The sequence below is a fragment of the Otolemur garnettii genome, unplaced genomic scaffold (genome assembly GCF_000181295.1).
Source record: "Otolemur garnettii isolate 467f Iridium unplaced genomic scaffold, OtoGar3 scaffold00074, whole genome shotgun sequence".
Classification (NCBI taxonomy): domain Eukaryota; kingdom Metazoa; phylum Chordata; class Mammalia; order Primates; family Galagidae; genus Otolemur; species Otolemur garnettii.
The window spans coordinates 625,611-646,345 of record NW_003852469.1 but is presented as its reverse complement, the minus strand read 5'-3'; the positions used below and the strand labels follow the sequence as shown (position 1 = coordinate 646,345).

The window sequence follows — 20,735 nt, the reverse complement described above, 5'->3', positions numbered from 1 at the left end:
CAGCTCTTAACCACACTCCAGAGCATTATCAAGGTAAGACACCTCCTGGTGTCCGAGATGTAGAGATGGGAAAGAGGTGTGTCCTAGACTTGATGGAATATGGCGCATATATCCAAAGGAGATCCTCACTACGGACTCCCCATTCAGACAGGAGGAGGGACTGAGGTGCTTCCTCTACGAATGTCCACCTCTCGGGAGTGCACCAGATGTGAGCGCAGGAGTGTGATGGTCTTGAGAGCTGGCCTTGCCCTGGCTGCTTGTTTGACTGTGAGCAGACTCTTTAACCCTTCACATCAACCCTCCCTAAGCTGTAGCCACTGGACCAGGTGTCCTCAAACTACAGCCCATGGGCCACATGTTTTTGCTGCCGCTGCCTGTCCTGCTTAGCAGCCAACTCGTCCTGGGACCTGCAGTCAGGTCCTCCAATGGTCTGAGGGACAGTGAACTGGCTCCCTGTTTAAAAAGTTTGAGGGCCCCTGCACTGGACTGTTGGTGGTGATGGTGTGGCCTCTAGACTCTTTTCCACTTCCGACACCCTAAAAGTCTTCACCCAAGGAAACACTCGATCATATTTTTCTACCCTCTAAAGACTCTCCTGAGGCTCAGCACCTGTGGCACAGTGGTTATGGTGCCGGCCACATGCACCAAGGGTGGTGGGTTTGAACCCGACCTGGGCCAGCTAAACAACAATGACGACTGCAACCAAAATATAGCCAGGCATTGTGGCAGGTGCCTGTAGTCCCAGCTACTTGAGAGGCTGAGGCAAGAGAATTGTTTAAGCCCGAGAGTTGGAGGTTGCTGTGAGCTGTGACACCACAGCACTGTACTGAGGAGGACATGGTAAGACTCTGTCTCAAAAAATAATAATTATGATAAAGACTCTCCTGAGTTGCTCTGAGATGCTGCGCTTGGCCCTAGAGGCCTGTAGTCTCAGTCTGCCCTAAGTGCGCAGCATTTCTCCTGAGACTTTGAGCAGGAGAAGCAAACCTCAGACGTGTTCCAACAAACCCCCTGTTTACAAAGGAGCTTGCAGAAGAAAGGCGACCTTCACAAGTGTCAGGGCCAGTGGCCAAATGAAGGCTAAACTCAGACCACCAGGCAGGTGGCCAGGCTCCTCTCCACAGAACGGGGGGACCTACCCTGGAAGATTCTGGCAGTTGCCTCAGGCCAGGTGATTTCTGAGTCCCAGATATAGTCCTTTCTCCACTCCGGGCCCCTGAGAAAAGATGGACACAAGCTTTGCTCTCCTGCCCTCTCCTAACCATGTTCTGACTCTGAGGTCTTTGCCGCCCTCTTTTCCATCCGGTCTTTCTAACTGGCCACCTGGAAGGGGATGGGAGAGCTCCTCTGTCCTGAGGATCTGGGATCCATGACCTCACTCCATCACAGGCCCTCTGCTCCCCGACAGGATGGGACTGGTGAGCAGCAAGAAGCAGGTGAAGGAGAAGGGCAAGGGCCGATGGAGCCCGTCGAAGGTCAGCACCCCAAGCAAGACGCCCCCACCACTGCCACCCCTGGTGAGTGATCAGCCCCTGGGCATAGGTTACTTAATCCCTTCTGTGCCCCAGTCTCCAAAAGTCCTTTGTGATAGGGATGTAATGATGTGTGATGGACAGGTGAGTGTGCGATGGACTATAACGTGCACAAGACCAGCCATGGTCAGCTCCCACAGCACCAGCCATGGTCAGTCCCCACAGCACCAGCCATGATCAATCCCCAGGAGACCAGCCATGGTCAGCTCCCATAGCACCAGCCATGGTCAATCCCCAGGAGACCAGTCATGGTCAGCTCCCACAAGACCAGCCATGGTCATTCCCCATAAGACTAGCCATGGTCAGCTCCCACACGACCAGCCATGGTCAGTCCCCAGGAGACCAGCCATGGTCAGTTCCCACAGCACCAGCCATGGTCAGCTCCCACGAGACCAGCCATGGTCAGTCCCCAGGAGATCAGCCATGGTCAGCTCCCACAAGACCAGCCATGGTCAGCTCCCACAGCACCAGCCATGGTCAGCTCCCACGAGACCAGCTATGGTCAGCCCCCATAGAACCAGCCATGGTCAATCCCCATGAGACCAGTCATGGTCAGCCCCTACAGGACCAGCCATGGTCAGCTCCCACAAGACCAGCCATGGTCAGCCCCCACAACACCAGCCATGGTCAATCCCCACAAGACCAGCCATGGTCAGTCCCAACGAGACCAGCTATGGTCAGCCCCTACAGGACCAGCCATGGTCAATCCCCATGAGACCAGCCATGGTCAGCTCCAACAGGACCAGCCATGGTCAGTCCCCACAAGACCAGCCATGGCCAGTCCCCACAAGACCAGCCATGGTCAGCCCCTACAGGACCAGCCATGGTCAATCCCCACAAGACCAGCCATGGTCAGTCCCCACAGGACCAGCCATGGTCAATCTCCATGAGACCAGCCATGGTCAGTCCCCATGAGATTAGCCATGGCTAGCCCCCCAGTAATTGCTAGCCAGTGTCCATTTCTCAGGGGTGGCCTTGAAGGGAAAAAGAAACATGAAAATTCAGCTTGGGCTGAGGGGGTGTGAGGAAGGGACAGAGCTAAGTCTGCTGCCCCTTCCCTCCCAGAAGGTCCTGGAGACCATTGTCCCCTGCTTGGAGTTGCTGCTGGCATTCCAGAGAGCTGCTCTCCTGGGACCCGTACCCTAAAATGGAAAGTGCTTCTCCTCACCTCCCTAGAAGCCTCTCAAGTGTGTCTGAAGCCCTGGAAGCATTTTAAATGCAGAAAAGTTTCCAAAGAAAGAAAAAAGTAAAATTTGAAGTGAAAACGTTTCCTGGCTGGGCATTCATTTTCCCTGTCGCCCAGTTCTGGTTTGTTTGTAAAGCAGCAAGCACCGTTTGCTGCATTTCTGAAGAGCATTGTAGGTGACCATTAGTGCTCACCACTTTCTGAGGAGGTCCCGCAGACAGTGCAGCTGCCGTGACCCAGGTTTCATCCCACCAGCCGCGGTCTAAATGCACTCAGAGGTGTGTGTTTCTGTCCCAGGTCCTCTTCGGCCACCTCACTCCTCCACCTCCCGAGGAGGACTGCCCAGATGAAGGTAGGAGGGGTGTGGTTTGGGGAGCAGAGGCTCTGTAGCTCCGCTCCAAGGCTCTGGGTTCGTGGACTTGGAACAGGGGACAGTTGGGAGCAGGTTTCCCAAGGAAACGGGACAGGACCCTCAGGGGCTAGAGAACCCCATGCCCCTGGGGACCCCTTGCCAGCCTCTCCAGGAACCAGACACAATTTCCTTTAGCTTGCCTGAGCCCGGGTGGGAGTTTTATAAAAAGACTATAAATAGGGCGGCACCTGTGGCTCAAGGAGTAGGGCGCCAGCCCCATATGCCAAAGGTGGTGGGTTCAAACCCAGCCCTGGCCAAAAAGTGCAAACAAACAAACAAAAAACTATAAATATAAATGAGAAGGAAAAGAAAAGAGTCACAGGTAACACAAACAGCAGCATCAAACCCAATCTTTCAGAGTCTAACTCCCAGCCTCAAAAGCCGGGCCAGTCTCTCTGTGTCCCTCCTCCGTGGCCCTGGTCTGCTCCGTGTGGGACCATCTTCTTCTCTGCTGCCTTCCCAGCCACCTTTGAGAGCCACCGTGACAACCTCCTCACCATCTGTGCCCCGTCCCTGGGCTAGATCCCTCTCTGCTCTGCAGGGTGCCATGGTGATTTAGCTTAGCCTTCCTGGGTGGGGACTCCAGGGCTCCTCCAGGGCTCCCAGAAGAGTAGCTTTGTTCAGAACTGGCTTCCCACAGCTTCCTCACCACCCATGTCCACACGGCCCTGGGAAGGTCTGCCTGCCCAGCTGGGGCCCCATTGTTAATCCAGCCCCAGGGTGTGCATCGAGTGCACAGCTCTGCCCAGAACTGGGGGGATGAGAGTAAATCATGCTCCTTCCTGAAAAGCCCGATCCTGTCACACTCATGAGCAAAGCACTAGAACCAGGTAGTGCCCTCCCCTGGCGCCCCTCAGTCACTGTTGATCTCCAGCAGGGACAGGAGAGCACATCCAGCCAGGGGTTTCAGTCTCCAGAAAGGAAGCTCAGAGCAAGGAAATAAGCTGACTGTCTTTAGCACAAGGACTGACAGCTCAGAACCACAGGCAAGGTGACCAGTCAGGAGGGTCACTCTTCAGTGGCAAAACTGAGTCATCTAAAAGCTCAATAGCAGGGACAGTGGCAGACAAGATAGTGCCTCCACATGGAGCAGACCAGGGCCAGGTGGGAGGTGGCCTTCCCAGGAGGGGCCCTTGGCTCCCAGAGCTATCGGGAGAGCCCTGGTGACTAGCAGTGCTCATTCAAAAGACAGCACCAGGCTCCGGGCCTCTTTCCACCTCAGCTGCAGGGACCACCAAGGGCTGGGCAGGTTCAGAGGAGCTACCAGCCAGAAGCACTGTGGCAGGGTGCTGGGCACCAGCTGCCACTGTGTAAGGCCACCCACCTCGGAGTGGAGGCTGGGGGTGGGGTAAGGAAGAGGAAGAGAAAGGCAGTGCTTCAGAGCTGAGAACTTGGATAAGCTGGATGATGAGGGACACGTCAGGGCCGGCTTCCAAACTCGAGTCTGGTGCATCTGCGGCCTCCATGCCACTGGCACCAATTCCCCCATTGCAGCCACAATCCTGTGGCACCAGTTCCCCCACCACAGCCCTGTCTGCGCCTTAGGGTGTCTTAGTGGGAGCCAAGACGGGGATGGGGTGGCCTCTAAGGGCAGCCATGTGGTGCACACATGAGGACAGGAGGCCAGGCTGCCTGATGAAAGCGTCCCTGTCAGCTGGGGGAAGCAGGGGCCTCACATGGTAGGCAGAGATGGCTCCTGCCACACACTTACCCTGTCCCACCATTGCCCCCTCGTCCCTTCCAGAAGAGCACTTTGTGGTGGCCCTGTACGACTACACTGCCGTCAACGACCGGGACCTGCAGATGCTCAAGGGGGAGAAACTGCAGGTCCTGAAGGGGTGAGTGTCTGGGATGCCGTCCTGCATCTGCCAGACTGCTGCACTGTCCCTCTCCCTCACCCCATCCATCACACCTGCTACGACCAGCCCCAGAGATCTCCGTGGCTTGGTCCTCAGCCCCCAGTGTACAGCATTTTCTTAAACTTGAACTAGCTGTCTTCCTCTCCAAAGTCTTCCTGGTGCGGCAGTTTTCGTTCATGACTTCCAATGCATCCTTCAAAACCCAGCTCTAATGCCACCTCGTCCGTGCAGTCCTCCTGGGGTGTGTGGACCTCTCCCTCCTCTGTTCCAGCAGAGTTTGCCCAGTTATTCCATGAGAGCCTTGCACTTGAGTCTGTGGTGTCCATCCTTGTCTCTCTTTCCAGACGAGTTCTCGCACAGGATTGTACTCACCACTTCAGCTTTAGTTTATTCCCATTGTTCCTCCCAGAAGCTCCTTGAAACTCTCCTTTCTTTCAACTGTCAGGCTTCTCTTTTGTAGCCCTGAGGGTGTAATTTTGTCCTTGAAGTTCCAAAATCTCCTTGCGCCAAGTGCAGGATAGCCGTGTTTGGCTGTCTGTCGAAATTCCTCCTCACTCTCCCCCAGGCCGGAGCACCTCCTCCCCATCAGACGCTCAGAATCAGCTTGCGTGGGCCCCTTCTCTGTGCTGCGCCCTCCCCTCCACAATGCTCTGCCTCTGGGGAAGAGACTATGCGGTGGGGCTGTTCCACACCAGCCACTGTCACATCTTTGTGTTCACTTCTCCCCCTTAGAACCGGAGACTGGTGGTTGGCCAAGTCGCTGGTCACCGGAAGAGAAGGCTACGTGCCCAGCAACTTTGTGGCCCGAGTAGAGAGCCTAGAGGTTGAAAAGTAGGTGGACGCTGGAAACTCCTCCAGCTGGAGCCTGGGGAAGCCCCTGGGAGGGGACAGGGAATTAGATGGGTTGGGATGGCGCCCTCCTGGCTCCAGAAGTGTCTAGACTGCTGTGCTGAGCGCATCACTCCATCCAGCTGAGACAAGAGCTGTCCCTTCCCAGTTGCCCTAGGTGGCACTGTCCCTGTTGTCTGATGGCCTCGAGAGCTCAGGGCCAGGCACCCTTCCTCTGCTGCCTCTGGTGGGCAGGGTGAGCTTAGCCCTGGGGGCTCCCACAAGCTGGCACTAGTACAGTGCCAGCTCACAGGACAGCAGGACCCCAAACTCCTAACCCCTCACCCCTTGTCACTTATGTCCACATGTCCTGGGTCAGATCTGCAACCCACTCTCACGGCTCACAGAGCACACAATGTGGGCAGGGCTCTGCCCAGGACTGGGGAGGGGTTAGCCACAGGAAAGACACCTCCTCCCCTTCCTTTCCTGGCATTCTGGGCTCTGTGTCTTTCCAAGAGCACTTGGGGGCCATGGGGTTCTCCCAACCCCTGGCTAAGGGGGGCAGCCAGAGAGCCTGCTCCAAGAGTGTCTGGTAGTTCCTCTGACTCACAGCCAGGACGGGAAGGAGCTGGAGTGTGCGCAGGGGAGGGCCATCAGGTGCATTTTTCCAAAGCAGAATTAACAAAGGTCACCTGGATCATGACTCCATTTCATTCCAGAAGAGCAATTGGTGGGTGGGAAGTGGGACAGGAAGCTGACCTGGGAGCAGAAATGCAAAGTTTTATCCCTTGGGGACAAGGGATAGCTCAGGAGTGAGACTCTAGTAAGCATAAGAATATTGCCAGGGGCATGGCCACTCACGGAGGTTCACCTGCCTTTGCTGTTTTCCAGATGGTTCTTTAGATCAATCAGCCGGAAGGAGACCGAGAGGCAGCTTCTGGCCCCAATCAACAAGGCAGGCTCCTTTCTTATCAGGGAGAGTGAAACAAATAAAGGTAAGCGTGGGTGGCCCCCCACCCTCCCTTGCATGCCCTGGGGAGCCCCTCCAGAGGCCCTGTTCTGGGGTGAAGGAGCTGGTGAGGGAGACAGGTTCTTCCAGGCCTGGTATTCCCCCGGTTCAGGCCCTGTCCAGGAGCTGGCTTTGAGGTTGTCCCCATGGACAGGTCTCCCCTTCACCTGGGCTGGAAATGACCCAGCACATGGGAATCAGAGTGGTGATGGCACCCCCATCCCCGCCACCCTGACTATGTCAGCAGGAAGCTGGTGGGGCCAAGGAAGGAACATCACCCCAAGCCTCAATCACTAGCCACACTCTGGAATCAGAATTGAGGAGCTCAGGGAGCCCAGCTTGGCACTTATCACCCGAGTCGATCTCCTTTCATCTCCATCTCTCACTCCAGTCCTGTTTTTCTAAAGCAAATCTCAGACATCCTGTCACGTCACTCTAGAAATGACATTTTAATGATGCCTATGGCTAAGGTGCCCTCTGGAGGGAGGGCCTCCCAAAGAAGGGGTTCTCTTAAGAGTGCAGTGTCTCTCCCTGGACAGGCTACCCCAGGAGGCCAGTCCAAGCTGGGGATTGGCCAGACGGGGCCATAGAATGTTCAAACATAATCCCCTCCCCCAACACACACGATGCACACATATGCACAGGTAGTCTGTAACGCACATGCTGTGTACATACAGTCTCCTCAGAGCTGCAAAGCAGGCCCTGTCAGCCTGCATCTGGGTGCCACGGACAGCGGGTATAGACGGGAGGACACCAGCCTGAAAGCACAGGATGGACTGTTATAGCCCAGTGTGTCTCCAGGATGTCCCTGAGCCTCAGTTTGCTGTCATCTGTGTGAGGAACAACTGAGTTCCCAGTTCAAAGGCAGGCGTCCCCTCCAGTTAGGCGGTTCAGTCCTTGAGAGTCTTGCATGCCGTGGAGGTCCCGGACTCAGGTTCTGTGAAGCTGAAGCTAAGAGGATTCGAGGTCCTCCTAGAAGAAAACCAGACTGTCATGGTTATCAGGGACAGGGCCTTGAGGCCCCAGAGCGCAGGCCTGGGCAACGTGGCCCCGAGGAGGGCAGCGGGCTCCAGGCGCCGTGCACAGGGCGCGGCCTGCGGGGCGAGCTGGCTCCTCCGACTGTGCGCGGGGCGTAGAGGTGTCCGTGGCCCCGGGGCTGGGGCTGGGGCTGGCATGCGGAGCAGCGGTGTCCTGCTTTGAGCAGACGGTGAGAGAGGAACGTGTGAGGGAGACTGGACGTGCCAAAGGACTCGAGATACGCCAACAGTTCTGGCAGGAAAGAGCGGGCACCGTAGACAAGACCGCAGAAACTCAAGCGAAAGAGAAAGCGGCGCGGAGCCCGCCCCCCAGCGGGGAAGAGCGGCACTGCTCCCGGGGGCGCGGTCGGGTGGGGGCGGGGAGCCCTTAGCCTGCTGCTAATTTTCAGGACCTTGGCGTCCTGTCCTCCCAAACAAGCACGGAGGGGGTCCATGGTACTCAGAGAGCTGGACAGAGGCTTGTTATAAAAACATCAAGTTCCTGGAAAGAAGTTTCTCAACCACAAACTCTTACCTCCTAAATTGTCGGTAACCCTGGACATCTGCTACAACTTTCCTGCAAGAAAACATGAACCTGATGACAAAATACACGTGTGAGCGTGACAGGCAGCCAATGAACTCTAACAGAACCCGTGGGAGATAGGCTGTCATGCGGTCTGCTGTGGACGTGGGCACCGGAGGGTGTGGTTCACTGTTGTTCACCGGAGCAGGGACTGGCCTTTTAGCTAGAGAAATAAATGAAGTTCCTCCACCCTCCAATGACCTTACATTTCTCAATGGTCCATAACAAGGAGTCCCTGAGTGATCAGGTGCCCAAGTAGAGGCCCACGTGATTGCTAAGAGACTATCCCACCTTCTGCAGAGTACTGGGGTCCCTGACTGAGTTTAGGGGGGCTCAAGGAGGATGAGTCAGATGGATTCAACAGAGAAGGCTTTGGGAGGGCCAGGGCTGAGATGAAGGCGGGAACTTGCCATAGAAAGGCAACAGTGGACAGCAGAAGTGGGGGAACTCTTTCAAAGCACTGAAAGGAACCCCAAATCCTAATGCTGTCTTTTCATCTGGGTGCCTGACTTCTCACACCTGTGTCTCCATTCACCTCCAGGTGCCTTCTCCTTGTCTGTGAAGGATGTCACGGCCCAAGGGGAGATAGTCAAGCACTATAAGATCCGCTCCCTGGAGGAAGGCGGCTATTACATCTCCCCTCGGATCACCTTCCCCTCGCTCCAGGCCTTGGTGCAGCACTATTCCAGTAAGCGGGGCAGGCGCTGGTGCCAGAGGAGCGCTTGTGTCTCTCTATTGCTAAGATCCCAACTGTATGAGTGATTGGTGCCACTTGGGGAGGGGGACAGTCATCCCACAACTGGACCTAAAGAATGGCAACTCTCAGCACAACCATTCAAAGCTGGTGGCCCTGAAGTACTCTGCTCATGGAGCATGGGGACACCTGGAGGGTAGCAGGTACCTTCAGTCTCCAAGAAAGCAGGTCGATGATAGCATGCCCTGCTCTGTGCAGGATTAATGGCAAGAGCTGAGTGTGTATGTGCACGTGCGCTTTGAGGAGCAGGAGTGGGGTGGGCGGGCAGTGAGAGGACACAGCTCGGGATGCTTTGGCTCCCCAGAGACAGCCTGGCTACCCTGGGAATATCCAGCCCCACCCTTTCTTCCCTAATGCAGAGAAGGGGGACGGTTTGTGTCAGAAGCTGACGGTGCCCTGTGTGAGCCTGGCTTCTCAGAACCCCTGGGCCCCAGACGAGTGGGAAATTCCCCGGCAGTCTCTCAAGCTGGTCAGGAAACTTGGATCTGGGCAGTTTGGCGAAGTCTGGATGGGTGAGTATATGTGTGGCAGGAGCCCCTCTCCCCACTGGCGTCCTACAGCCCAGACTTGGTTGCAGAGGGCAGAAGGCTCAGCATTTGAACATTGTGTCATTCTTCCCCGTGAAGCCTCATGAGGGGCAAGGACAGAGGCTGGTCTACCCATTTGACAGATGAGGTCATGGAGGCATAGCATAGCTGCTGTGGTCGATCATGGTGCTCGAGCAGGAATAGAATCCAGCTCTTCCAGCCCCTGGGTTGCTTCCCTCCTTCCTTTTCCAGGGCCCACAGCTGGCTTTGCCACTGACTTGTGTGTGCGTGTGCATGCAGATGTCTCGCTGGGTCCCCCTGTCTTTAGCTCACCCAGCTGGAGACAGTAAGATAAACCTTGTTCATGAACTGGAGCTCCTGAGTCTGATTGTGGGCTGAGGCTGCCACTCGCTGGCTGTGGCACTTACCTTCCAGGACCCAGGGTCCTCAGCTTTTGACGCCTCGGTTCCCAGGGACGCTACCTGGCGCTTACGTCAGTCTGTGTGAAGGGATAACAGCTGAGCACCTCTCCGTCTCCTGAACAGCTTCCTTGTTCTCCCTCCCCCCTCCGGCTCAGGTTATTACAAAAACAACATGAAGGTGGCCGTCAAGACCCTGAAGGAGGGAACAATGTCTCCAGAAGCCTTCCTGGGCGAGGCCAACATGATGAAGACCCTCCAGCACGAGAGGCTGGTCCGGCTCTACGCTGTGGTCACCAAGGAGCCCATCTACATTGTCACTGAGTACATGGCCAGAGGTGGTGCCCCCCACAGGGCTGTCCTCAGAGCAAGGCGGGAGGGGTGTGGGGCCAAGGCTGTGCCCTCAACTCAGGAGCAGCTCAGCCACCATTTCTGGGGTGTGTCGTCTGTGCCCAGCCCTGTGTGATGCCTGCTGGGAGGGACAGAGTATTGCGTAGGAGAAAGAGCAAGTGGCTAGTGTCCAGAGACAGGCGCTGGTTCCAGTCCTACTCCTCCCAGCCGCGAGGCCTTTACAGAGAGGGATAGCCAGTGAGATGACCTCTGAGGCTCACGGTGTGCTCAGGTTTTCATGAGACAGAGGCATGGGGTGGGCCTCAGCTGTTGACCTCATTCTCGCCCCACTCCGACCCTGACTCACACTGCTCCTGTAGCATCTTAATAATTGTCACCAAGGGGGCATAGTGGCTCCCCTGCCCGCCTCTGGGCTGCACCTCAGGTGAGTGCCCCTCCAGCTCTTTGATCCCACGTAGGATAGGCATGTCCCCCTGCATCAAGACCCATGGACAATCTGATGTTTTCTTACTGACACTGGGTCTTCAGACAGAGCCAGGTATCCATCAGTAAGGATCAAGGGAGTGTCCTGTCAGTAAAGGGCATTGACCTTAGAGTCACAACCAGAGTCCTGCTCTCAGCTCCCAGCTGTGTGACCTCAGACAAGTCCCTGCACCCAGCTGAGACCGGACTTCTTCTGGACAGCTGATGACAGATCAGCTGTCTGATATGACGGCTGTGCTGTGAGGCCTGGGGTTGGGATTTCTGTAAAGCGTAAGGCCCTCAGCAGCCCTACCTACTTCCTTTGCGGCGCACCGAGTGGTCTGAGAGAGCCTCTGCCCACTCCCTGCTCCCAGGTGGGGGCAGCGGACCCAGAAGAGGCTGGCACTGCGGGGGTCACTTTGCACAAGTGCAGCTCCTGCCTCTCTTGTCCTAGGATGCTTGCTGGACTTCTTGAAGACAGATGAAGGGAGCAGTCTGCCCCTCCCAAGACTGATCGACATGGCAGCCCAGGTTGGTGAATTACCAAGCCCCTCTCCTCTGTGTCCTGTGGCATAACCAGATCGGCTTAGATTTGAGATGGGCTGTGAAGGGCAGGAGACCGAGGTAATGACTGAGATGTGCAAGCATCAGAGTGGACATGGGCAGGTGGTGGCTTTGGCCCACCCAGTTCCTCCACCACGTTGGGTGTCTAAGTGTGTCATCTTGTTGTCTGAGATGGCTGCTTATTCACCATCCTGTCCTCTTCTCAGCCAGGGGGACAAGAGCCCGCCTTCCTCCCTCTAGGCACAGGTCCCTGAAGCCACCTACTGTTCTTGCCCCTGCATCCACCCGCAGCCCCCAGGGGACGTGGCCTCTGATTCCTATTACTAAGGAAGAGAGGCCGAGTGGAGGTGGTGGGAAAGCCGCACAGCTGGCCAGAGTTCTGTTTAGCGTGGTGTGGACAAGTGTGTTCTGCCGAGACCTTATGTCCACTTCAGATGGTGTAGGTGACTCTGAAAACACAGATCCTGTCCCAGGAGCCCCAAGTCCTCTCACAGCCCTGGGATTGCCCCCAGGCAGATGGGCAGGCACAAGCCTCACCCAAGTGCTAGGACTGCCACTTCCCTGAGCCCTAAACACTCACCACTGCTGCCATCAGGGAATCACGAGGCCCAGACCTCCTCAGCTGCCCTGGACTGGTCCTCAGTGTCCCCTGCGTCGCAGAGGAAACTCCCCAGACTCCGTGAGGTGACAAGCAGAATGCAGGGGAGGGGTCTTCCCTCTCTGAGGCTTTAGCTGAGGGCTCTAACTGGCAGGAAGCACATCTGGTGGCCCTGTGTGTGTCAGTTAAAACTGGAACTCTCAGCAGAAAAGTTTTGGTCTGTGGTCAGCCTGCGAGGTGCATGCCCCCCCCCGCCCCAGCTACAGAGAGGAAATCTGCCTTCCCCCCACCCCACACAGCCCTCCCCACCTCGTCCGGCCTTATCTGCTATTAGTATCACTGCAGGAACTGATGTCATGGTGCCTTTTTCCACTGAGGTGAGCAGAGATCAGTCTGAGCGGGCTGGTGAGGTGGTTTGGAGAATGAACGCTGGTAACTGGTGTCAGACCACACGACAGTGGCCTGTCCACGCCTGTTTTCCTTCTCCTGCCTTCTTGTGTCTCTCATTCAATCCTCAGTACAACCCCTAAGGAAACCTTGGGTCACCCAGGGGTAAAGGATGTGAAAAGCCATCTGAGTTTAATACCTAGATGCAATCACAAGCCTGGGAGTCAGGAAACCAGAAAATCAGAACCTCTCAGAAGAGCAGCTTCTGAACCATCTTCTGAGCATGCTAACACCTCAGGGTGCATGTGTGGGCACACGCATATGCACACACACACACACACACACAAATGCAACACCCTTCTGGATTCTTCTTCTTTTCTTTTCTATTGGATGAAATGCAAAGCCCCCCAGGATCCCTCCACCAAGGCCAGCTCTGGCCCACCCCATGAGGCCCAGGTGCCTTACTTTGCAAACCCATGTCACCATTCCTGTGCCACCCGCCTTGCCGTATCTCTGCCTCCTTGGCCGAGATTGGTGTTCATGACTAGAGACAAATGTCATTTGTGCGAAGGTTTCCCTGATGAGAAATTGCTGGAGAGCCCTTGGTTCCTGTGTTAATAATAGCCCCGTATGTGGTAGCTTCTCCTTGAAAGCAGATCTGGGCCCTATTTAATTTTGGGGGGTTTTTGTATTTTCAGTACTGCTCAATAAGTATTTGTTAATTCAGTGAGTACTGTTACGGGCTGCTCAGCCATGTTTGCATTCAATTTTATAGTCCACACAGTCCTATACTAATAGATATAAATTGATTTAGTGAGGGAAGGAATGAATGGATGGATGGATTCGTGAATTAACCAATGCCTGTGGAAGCATAAGGAGAAGTGGGGTCAATTCCAGTGCTGGCTGCTTGCACTAGCTGGTCTGAGGAGGTAAATTGGCTCTCTGCCTCAGTTTCTTCATCCATTAATTGGGCAAATAAATCCTTAGTTTCTTTAGCTAAAGGCACCAGAGCAGCTACAAACCACCATTCCTGGCCCAGCACTGGTGATCGGGGAACAGAGACAAGGGATCCTTCTGGATCCCACTCCTGCAACCCGGGTGCCTGCCATGGGCCAGATGCTCGGTTAGGCCCTCAGCCATGGCCACCTCATCCTATATGTGCCTAAACTGTGTGTCCTGAGATCACTCCCTTCCTAGTCCTGGATCAGGACTGTGACCCCTCAAGGAAGCAGCTGGAGGTCACCCATTTCTTGAGGGTGCTGGATCCAAAAACAGTGCCTCTAGCCTGGGGGGAGGGGACCCCCTTTCCCTTCTGTCCTGCTTCCTCTCTCCTCCCCCCAGGACACCTTCTCTCCTACCTTGGTTCTGCTCTCTTTCTTCCCTGCACCTGGAGACAGCTACCTGGAAGGATGGGGTGGTGGGAGGTTACATGTGGCCTCTTATCTCTGGTGACAATGTCTCCGCTGTTCTGGGCTGCTGGGGGCCTAGGGTTTGTCCCGCTGAAGGACAGCTAAGCCACCTTTCCACTCCTTTCCAAGAATGAGCTCCTACCCAGCAGCAGGGCCCCCCTATGCTCACCAACAGCAAACCAGAACCTCTCCCAACATGCAGATGGCAAGGCTGACCCTGCAGAGGCTGGTGGGCACTCCCTATGGGAGCTGTGCTGGATGGGCTCCATCCTGGTGTGGAGGCTGCCACACTGTCCTTCACTGTGTGCCCTGTTCCTTCAGATTGCAGAAGGGATGGCATACATAGAGCACATGAATTCCATTCACCGCGACCTCCGCGCAGCCAACATCCTGGTGTCTGAGACCTTGTGCTGCAAAATCGCTGACTTCGGTTTGGCCAGGATCATCGACAGTGAATACACTGCCCAAGAGGGTGAGCACAGCCCCACGCATGCAGGGGAGACCTTGGGCCTTACCTCCCCAACTCCCACAAGCCCCTTGAACTACCCCTTGGCATGACATAGCAGAGCCCAGTGTGACGAGAGCTGAGAGTTCTAAGGTTTCTACATTCTGGATTAGTATTTCGTGTTCAGCAGAGTAGTGATGCCTCAGGGTCTCCCACTGAGGAGGAGCTTTAGGATAAGGTAGGCTTGGAGAAACTGTAGTTCATCTCCCTCCCTCCTTGGAGAATCCCAATACAGATCAACACATTAAATGCACTGAAAAGTCCTGCAGCCAAGCAATAGTTCACATTCGCCTCTCCTGGTGCCTCTCAAATGAATTTCAGCCCCCAAAGCTGTTCCCACCTGGGTCTTACTAACTGCCCATGCAAATCGGCTTTCCCAGAGCACACTCGCAGCTCTGATGCATGAGCAGCAAACCCCACACCTGAATTAGGGTTTCCACAGAGGACTCTGTTTGCTAACACAACTAAGGTCAAATCCACTTCACAAGAGGTTCTGCAGTAGTCAGGGTATCTGTCTGCAAGTAAGCAGTATGTGCTGAGCATTTGAGTCAGCTGACACAGAAGGACAGACATGGTTTGTTCCCATAAGAGCCTCCAGCTTCTGGGATACTGAGGAAGCTGAGCCAGGGGCGGGAGGTAACTTTCAGTGGTCTACCCTGAATGCTGCCCAGGGCCATGGGCATCTCAGGGCTTCATGGGGCAGCAGGATGTGAGTCTTTCCTCACAGTGACCCTAGGGGGTCCAAGACTCATATGTCAACATCTCCATTGTGCAGGAACGGACTGACTGAGGCATGGACAGGTTAAAATGGACAGTCCCTGTTCTTAAACAAGGCCCATGTGCAGAGGGAAAGGACTCTTCCAATCCAGTTGGGCACAGGTGTTGGTTGTGAGCATGGCTGCTTACTATCTTCTTAAAGACCTAAAGGGCGTGACAGCAAGCACTATTGGTGTCCAGATCGCTCAGGGGTGCTGCAGACCCCAAGTCTGCTCTTACCTGGTCAAGGGTGTGTCATGGTGATTCTCTGGCTGCATCTTTGCTGTGTCCAGTGGCCAAGCCTTGTGAGGCCCAGCAGTGGGGGCCAGAGAGACAAGGGCGAGAGAGAGGGGGCAGGGGAGGCCGGTAACAGCCTCTCAAAGCTGCACGTGGCTTTTTCACAGGGGCCAAGTTCCCCATCAAGTGGACTGCCCCAGAAGCCATCCACTTTGGGGTGTTCACCATCAAGGCAGACGTGTGGTCGTTCGGCATCCTCCTGATGGAAATCGTCACTTACGGGCGGGTGCCGTACCCAGGTAGGCGCTGCCCTGCAGCTCTCATGCTCCCTGCTCTCCTGGGACAGCCCTGACAGCTGAGGGCCTGTCCTTGGTGCCTGTGGCTGCCACGTTCAGGACAGAGGCCCAGGCATGCCATTCCAGGCAGTTCTGCCCCTTTTATTGACACTGCTCTGGGCCACAGGGCTAGGTCCCCTTCCTCCAGCAGAGGTCAAATGGGCCCCTCAACTGGAGTCACGGTAAAGGTCAGGTCTGAACTCAAGTTCACTCCCCAAAGCTCCATTGTGAGCAGGCAGAATGGTGAACTCCAGGTCCCCAGGCCCCTCTCTCCCCATCAGAAGGGCTAGGACAGCCTCTGTGAGTGCTCAGGGGGCCCCTGCCCAGTGAACGGTCTTCAACTGTGTCCTGGGCAATCACAGATAATCAAGATGGAGCCACATCCACGGAGTAAGTGCCCCACATTCAGGAGAAAACTCCATAGACCTGCGTCCAGTTGCTCCCCAATAAACAAACAAACAAAAAACATAAATGTAAAGGGATGTTTAAAGGTGGCACCAGCTGGCCTGCCGGGTGCCCCAGGACTGCAGATGGCACCGCTTTTGTGCTCAGGTGGGCTCAACGTCCCCTCTGCCTGCAGGGATGAGCAACCCAGAGGTCATCCGCAACCTGGAGCGTGGTTACCGCATGCCGCGCCCCGACACGTGCCCGCCCGAGCTGTACCGCGGCGTCATCGCAGAGTGCTGGCGCAGCCGGCCGGAGGAGCGGCCCACCTTCGAGTTCCTGCAGTCAGTGCTGGAGGACTTCTACACGGCCACCGAGCAGCAGTATGAGCTGCAGCCCTAGCCCGCCCCGCCCACCTCCTGGGGAGCCTAAGAGACAGGACGGGACAGGGGCGCCCACTGCTCAGACGAGGTAACCCAGGCCAAGGGGGGCTTGGCAGGTGGTTCCCTGCAGGGACTGGAGCCTGATCCCGGTCGCTGCCCACCCATCCACGGCTGTGTGCCCTTGGGCAAATTTCTAGCCTGTGTCTCGGCGTCCTCATCTGTAAAACGCGGAAGGGCTGAATGGGTCCCCAAGTGGTCGTATGTCTTGTCCCGAGGACTAAGTTAGGCCCAGTAAGATGTTGGAAACAGTGCCTGACACTCTATTAAGTGGACTGTCATCATGGCTTCTGTGCGGACACCATAACCAGGAAGTGGACCACAGGGGACCTCGAGCCCCGCTGCTCCTACCAGTGGGGAACCCAGCCCAGGCACCCCACTTTCGGCTGCAGAACATGGTACCTCTGATGTCCGCTGCAGGGCAGCCCTAAGCAGGCTGCGCCCCAGCAGTTAGAGGCTGTTCTGTAATAAAGTCACCAGAGTCTGACCTTTACCGTGTCTGGTGATGAGCCTGGACAAGGCATATGTGACATGCGGAGCGTGAGCGAGTGGCGCCGGAAAGCGCAGACCCTGCAGTCACTGCCTCTCCGGCCAGCCCGCGCAGGGCCAGCAGGGGGCGTCCTCGCCTCGCAGATCTGCGGCCCTGGTCTCAGCTGGCCTGGGCGACAGCAGGGGACCGAGGAGACTATCAAGGAACACTGGCTCCCTACTTGTCATGCTTTTTGTTTTGTTTGTAATAGAGTGGATTTTTTGAGCACTTTATATTTACGGGGAAAATAATCCAGAAAATAGTCCTGCAATGGTATGGAACTTCTTACTGCCTTCCCTTAAAGATCGGCGCACTGCTGTTGAGGGAAGTCCCTAGTTTACCTTAGGGTTCATCTTTGGGCTACATCCTGAAGGTTTTGACAAAAGTGCCATGACATGTGCCACATGTGCCACAGCATCACACGCCAGATGGTTCCACTGCCCTAAAACCTACCCTCAGCTGTGCACACAGTTTCCTGTCCCCTGAAGCCTCGGCGACCAGCTTGTAAGGTTTTGACTGCTCTGACTCTGCAATAACCCTACGAGGTAAGACGATTACCACCCCATGTACAGAGGAGGAAACTGAGGCACAGAGCACTCACACACACCCTAGAGGGCTGGCAGGGAGAACCCCGGGGGGTCAGCCTCTGCAGGGATCAAAGCATGTGGTTTGCACAGAACCAGCTCACAGCTGTTCTCAGACCAGGTCCCAGGACACTGGGAAAAAGGGGGCTGGCTGCCTGGGCACAAGCGAGTGCCCGGGGCATGGCTGATGGGAATTAAGCAGGAATGTGGGACGCCATGGAGTCACTGTTCCTGCCAGTGGTGGCATCCAGCAGAGACAAACCTGGGGCTCACCTGCCTGGGGTTCTGAGAGGACAGGGCCAAAGAGGGAGCTCATACTGGAGGATAAGGAATAGGTCCCTTTGTCCCCCTATGAGCAGGGACCTCGGGCTGAGCACCACCTCCCGGACCTTCACGTCCCCTGAAGTGACTTCCCACAGCTTGGGCCACAAGCTGTCCAGGCTGTCCATGGGTCCCAAGGCTTTGAGCTGGCTTTACTTCCCTGGACTCCACTACCTTTCCTTAAAGATGACAAGAGTCACCCAATGCTTCCCAAACATGACACTGGGTGGGGCTTTGTTTTAAAATACACCTTCGCCTACCTCTCCTTTGGGGATTCTAAGGCAGCAGGTCTAGGCTGGACTGGGAAACCTCATCTTTCACAGGCACCCTCAACCCTACCACGGTTCTCAGCCCTGTGGCTTGTTACAATCACCAATACCTGGATTCCAGGTGGGGCTAATGTGCCTGAGGACTGAGAACTCTGGGCTAGGCTGCATGGGGTTTGGCAGGGCCCTTCCCAGGAGAACTGGCTCTGGTCACCTGAAGGGCTGATCTGTGTCAGGTCCTGGCCCCGCAGGATGCTTGTGGATTTTTCCAACTCTGATACACAGGTAACAACCTGTGAAAATTAGAAAAGAACCCACAAGACCAGCACGTCCTCAGAGGCTTGTTCTGGGGTTGTCCTGGGGAGGGTGAGGCAGGTGCCCAGTCTTGCAAGATGAATGAGAGTTTATCCACTAGGAGGCGCACTTGCCCAGGTGGTGCCGGAATGGAACTGATTTCCCTGTGTTTTTGTTAGGGGCGTAAGTAAGTTCATAAGGACAAAGAACCTTCTAATTCCCAGTGAGAAAGTGAAATATGTGAGTCTGTGAGGAGAGAAGAGGGAGAGGGAGGAAGGAAGGAGAGGGAAAGATAGATTGAGAGGCAGAGAGAGAGAATGAATGGGCGTCATTTCCTGGTCTGTGACTTTGTTTTCCTGGTGGAGGAGGCTTCCCGTGATGCGGGAGTCTGTATTCGCTCAGTTACACATCTGCGCACCTGAGGATGTAGGTGAGGGGCCTGTGCCTGTGGTGTCTATTGCTGTACCCTCACCTGGAGCTCAGGTTAGTACAGCCGCACAGTGGGAGCTGCCACTAGGGCCCCCCTGCAGGTGTCCAGCTGGGCCCCTCTTCTGTCCTCCCCTTGGCTTTCAGGTAGACAGGTTCCCTGAAAATAGCAGAGCTCTTAATGGACAGTGTTTCTAAAGCAATTGCTCCTAAGTGCATAGGTACAGCACTACACAGTTTACAAGGGGGTTTCCCTGGCTTGCCTCTGGGGCGGAGGTCCTCACAGCAACCTCTCAGATGTGTGGCTGTCTTCAAAGGCAGAGACACAGAGCCTGTCGCTCACCAGTGGGTCCCTAGAAAATGGGGTCCAGGCCTCTAATCCTGGGAGCAGCTCCATGCCCAGCACATGAGGGGCCCGCAGGGCACTGAGGTTCAGTGTGTTCTTGAGAACAGGGCAAATGTGACTGCACAAGGCCTGCCGGGTGCCCCCAAGGGGCAGTCCTTTCAGTGAGGTTAAGCAAACCGTTCCTGGAGGATGACAGGGAGGTTCACGAAAGCCTGGCAGAAAAGAAGGGAGGAAGAGAAACATCTGGTGCTGATGGGGCCTCCAGGCTGACCAAGGCCTCCAGGCTGACCGGAGCCTCATGCTGGAATGTGTGCAGTGGCCCCACAGAGCTGATGTGGCCACAGTCCCGTGCTGTGCCTGAGGTCTTGAACTCTGCTAATGACGCACAGAGTAATGACTCCACCTGACACCAGTCAGCGACCTGAAAAAGGCTTTGCAGTGTCCAGGAAATAGTAAGTACGACAAGACTCCGCTCCCAAGGAGCTGTCCCCTGTGCCTTCAAAGAAGCAGGGGTGTCACCCATGCCCACAAACAAGGATGCCGATGGCAACCCAATACCAGCAATGCCACGTGCAGGCCCTGTGCATGCATTTCATGTGACAGTCCCATTTAGCCAGCCTGGCACCCTAAGGAGCAGATTCGGTTCCTGGTCCCATTTTATAGATGAGAAAACTGAGGCTCCTAGGACTGAGGTCACCCACCATGCTCACAGAGCTGGGGCATAAACCCAGGTTGGCCTGACCATGTCTCAAGCCTCTGTAGAACCTGCTCCAGCCAGAGCTTTCTAGAGAGGGAGGGAACAAGGTGTTAGGTAGCAGGTCACTCGGCTGGCTGGAGCCAGAGCTGCAAATGGCCCCCAGCAAACCCTCTGGCTGGGCTCCCTTGCCAGGTGCAGGTCAAATTGTAAAAGAAGAACAGGATTGGGGGGGTTAGGTCAGGTCACCTCACCTTGCAGCTCTGCCTCCTCCTGGCTGTGGGATCCTTAGTGAATTACTTAGCCTCTCTGAGCCTCAGTCTCACCATCTTTAAAATGGACACAGCATGCCTGTCTCAAAGGGAAGCTGGGACTGAACTGAGACAATGCGCCTAAAGCTTTGGGCACAATGTTGTGCATACAGTAGGATGTCAATGTACGCACGCTCCCTTCCCAAAATGTGCTTGAGAGCTGAAGGCCCAAGGGCACCTTCTCTGGGGTTGCCTGGGAAGGCAGCCTGCAAGACGCCTGCTCCCCACCCTGTTCACCTCCTCTTTCCAATCAGTGGCTGAACCACTAGGCCTCTGTGTGCCTAGAGGCTGACAGGGCCTGATGGGAGCCAGTCCCAATAGAGCTGAACATGAGGACTGATGAAGAGGAGGGGGACACTGCCTGTAAGCTGATGGCAAGGAGGGCAGGGAGAGGTCCCCACTCTCAGCCTG

General features: G+C 55.7%; 1 protein-coding gene across 1 annotated transcript in view; it reads left to right on the top strand.

Moving 5' to 3' along the window:
• BLK (BLK proto-oncogene, Src family tyrosine kinase) overlaps positions 1-16,668 on the top strand; it is a 56,699-nt gene extending 40,031 nt beyond the window's left edge. The window contains exons 2-13 of the mRNA XM_003793923.3: positions 1,409-1,517; positions 3,016-3,070; positions 4,875-4,968; positions 5,722-5,820; positions 6,709-6,812; positions 8,967-9,113; positions 9,539-9,691; positions 10,284-10,463; positions 11,393-11,469; positions 14,218-14,368; positions 15,562-15,693; positions 16,310-16,668. Coding sequence (XP_003793971.2) covers positions 1,409-1,517; positions 3,016-3,070; positions 4,875-4,968; positions 5,722-5,820; positions 6,709-6,812; positions 8,967-9,113; positions 9,539-9,691; positions 10,284-10,463; positions 11,393-11,469; positions 14,218-14,368; positions 15,562-15,693; positions 16,310-16,515 — 1,507 coding nt within the window. The 3' untranslated portion in view covers positions 16,516-16,668. The remainder of the gene's footprint in view (positions 1-1,408; positions 1,518-3,015; positions 3,071-4,874; positions 4,969-5,721; positions 5,821-6,708; positions 6,813-8,966; positions 9,114-9,538; positions 9,692-10,283; positions 10,464-11,392; positions 11,470-14,217; positions 14,369-15,561; positions 15,694-16,309) is intronic.
• The last annotated feature ends 4,067 nt before the right edge of the window (positions 16,669-20,735 follow it).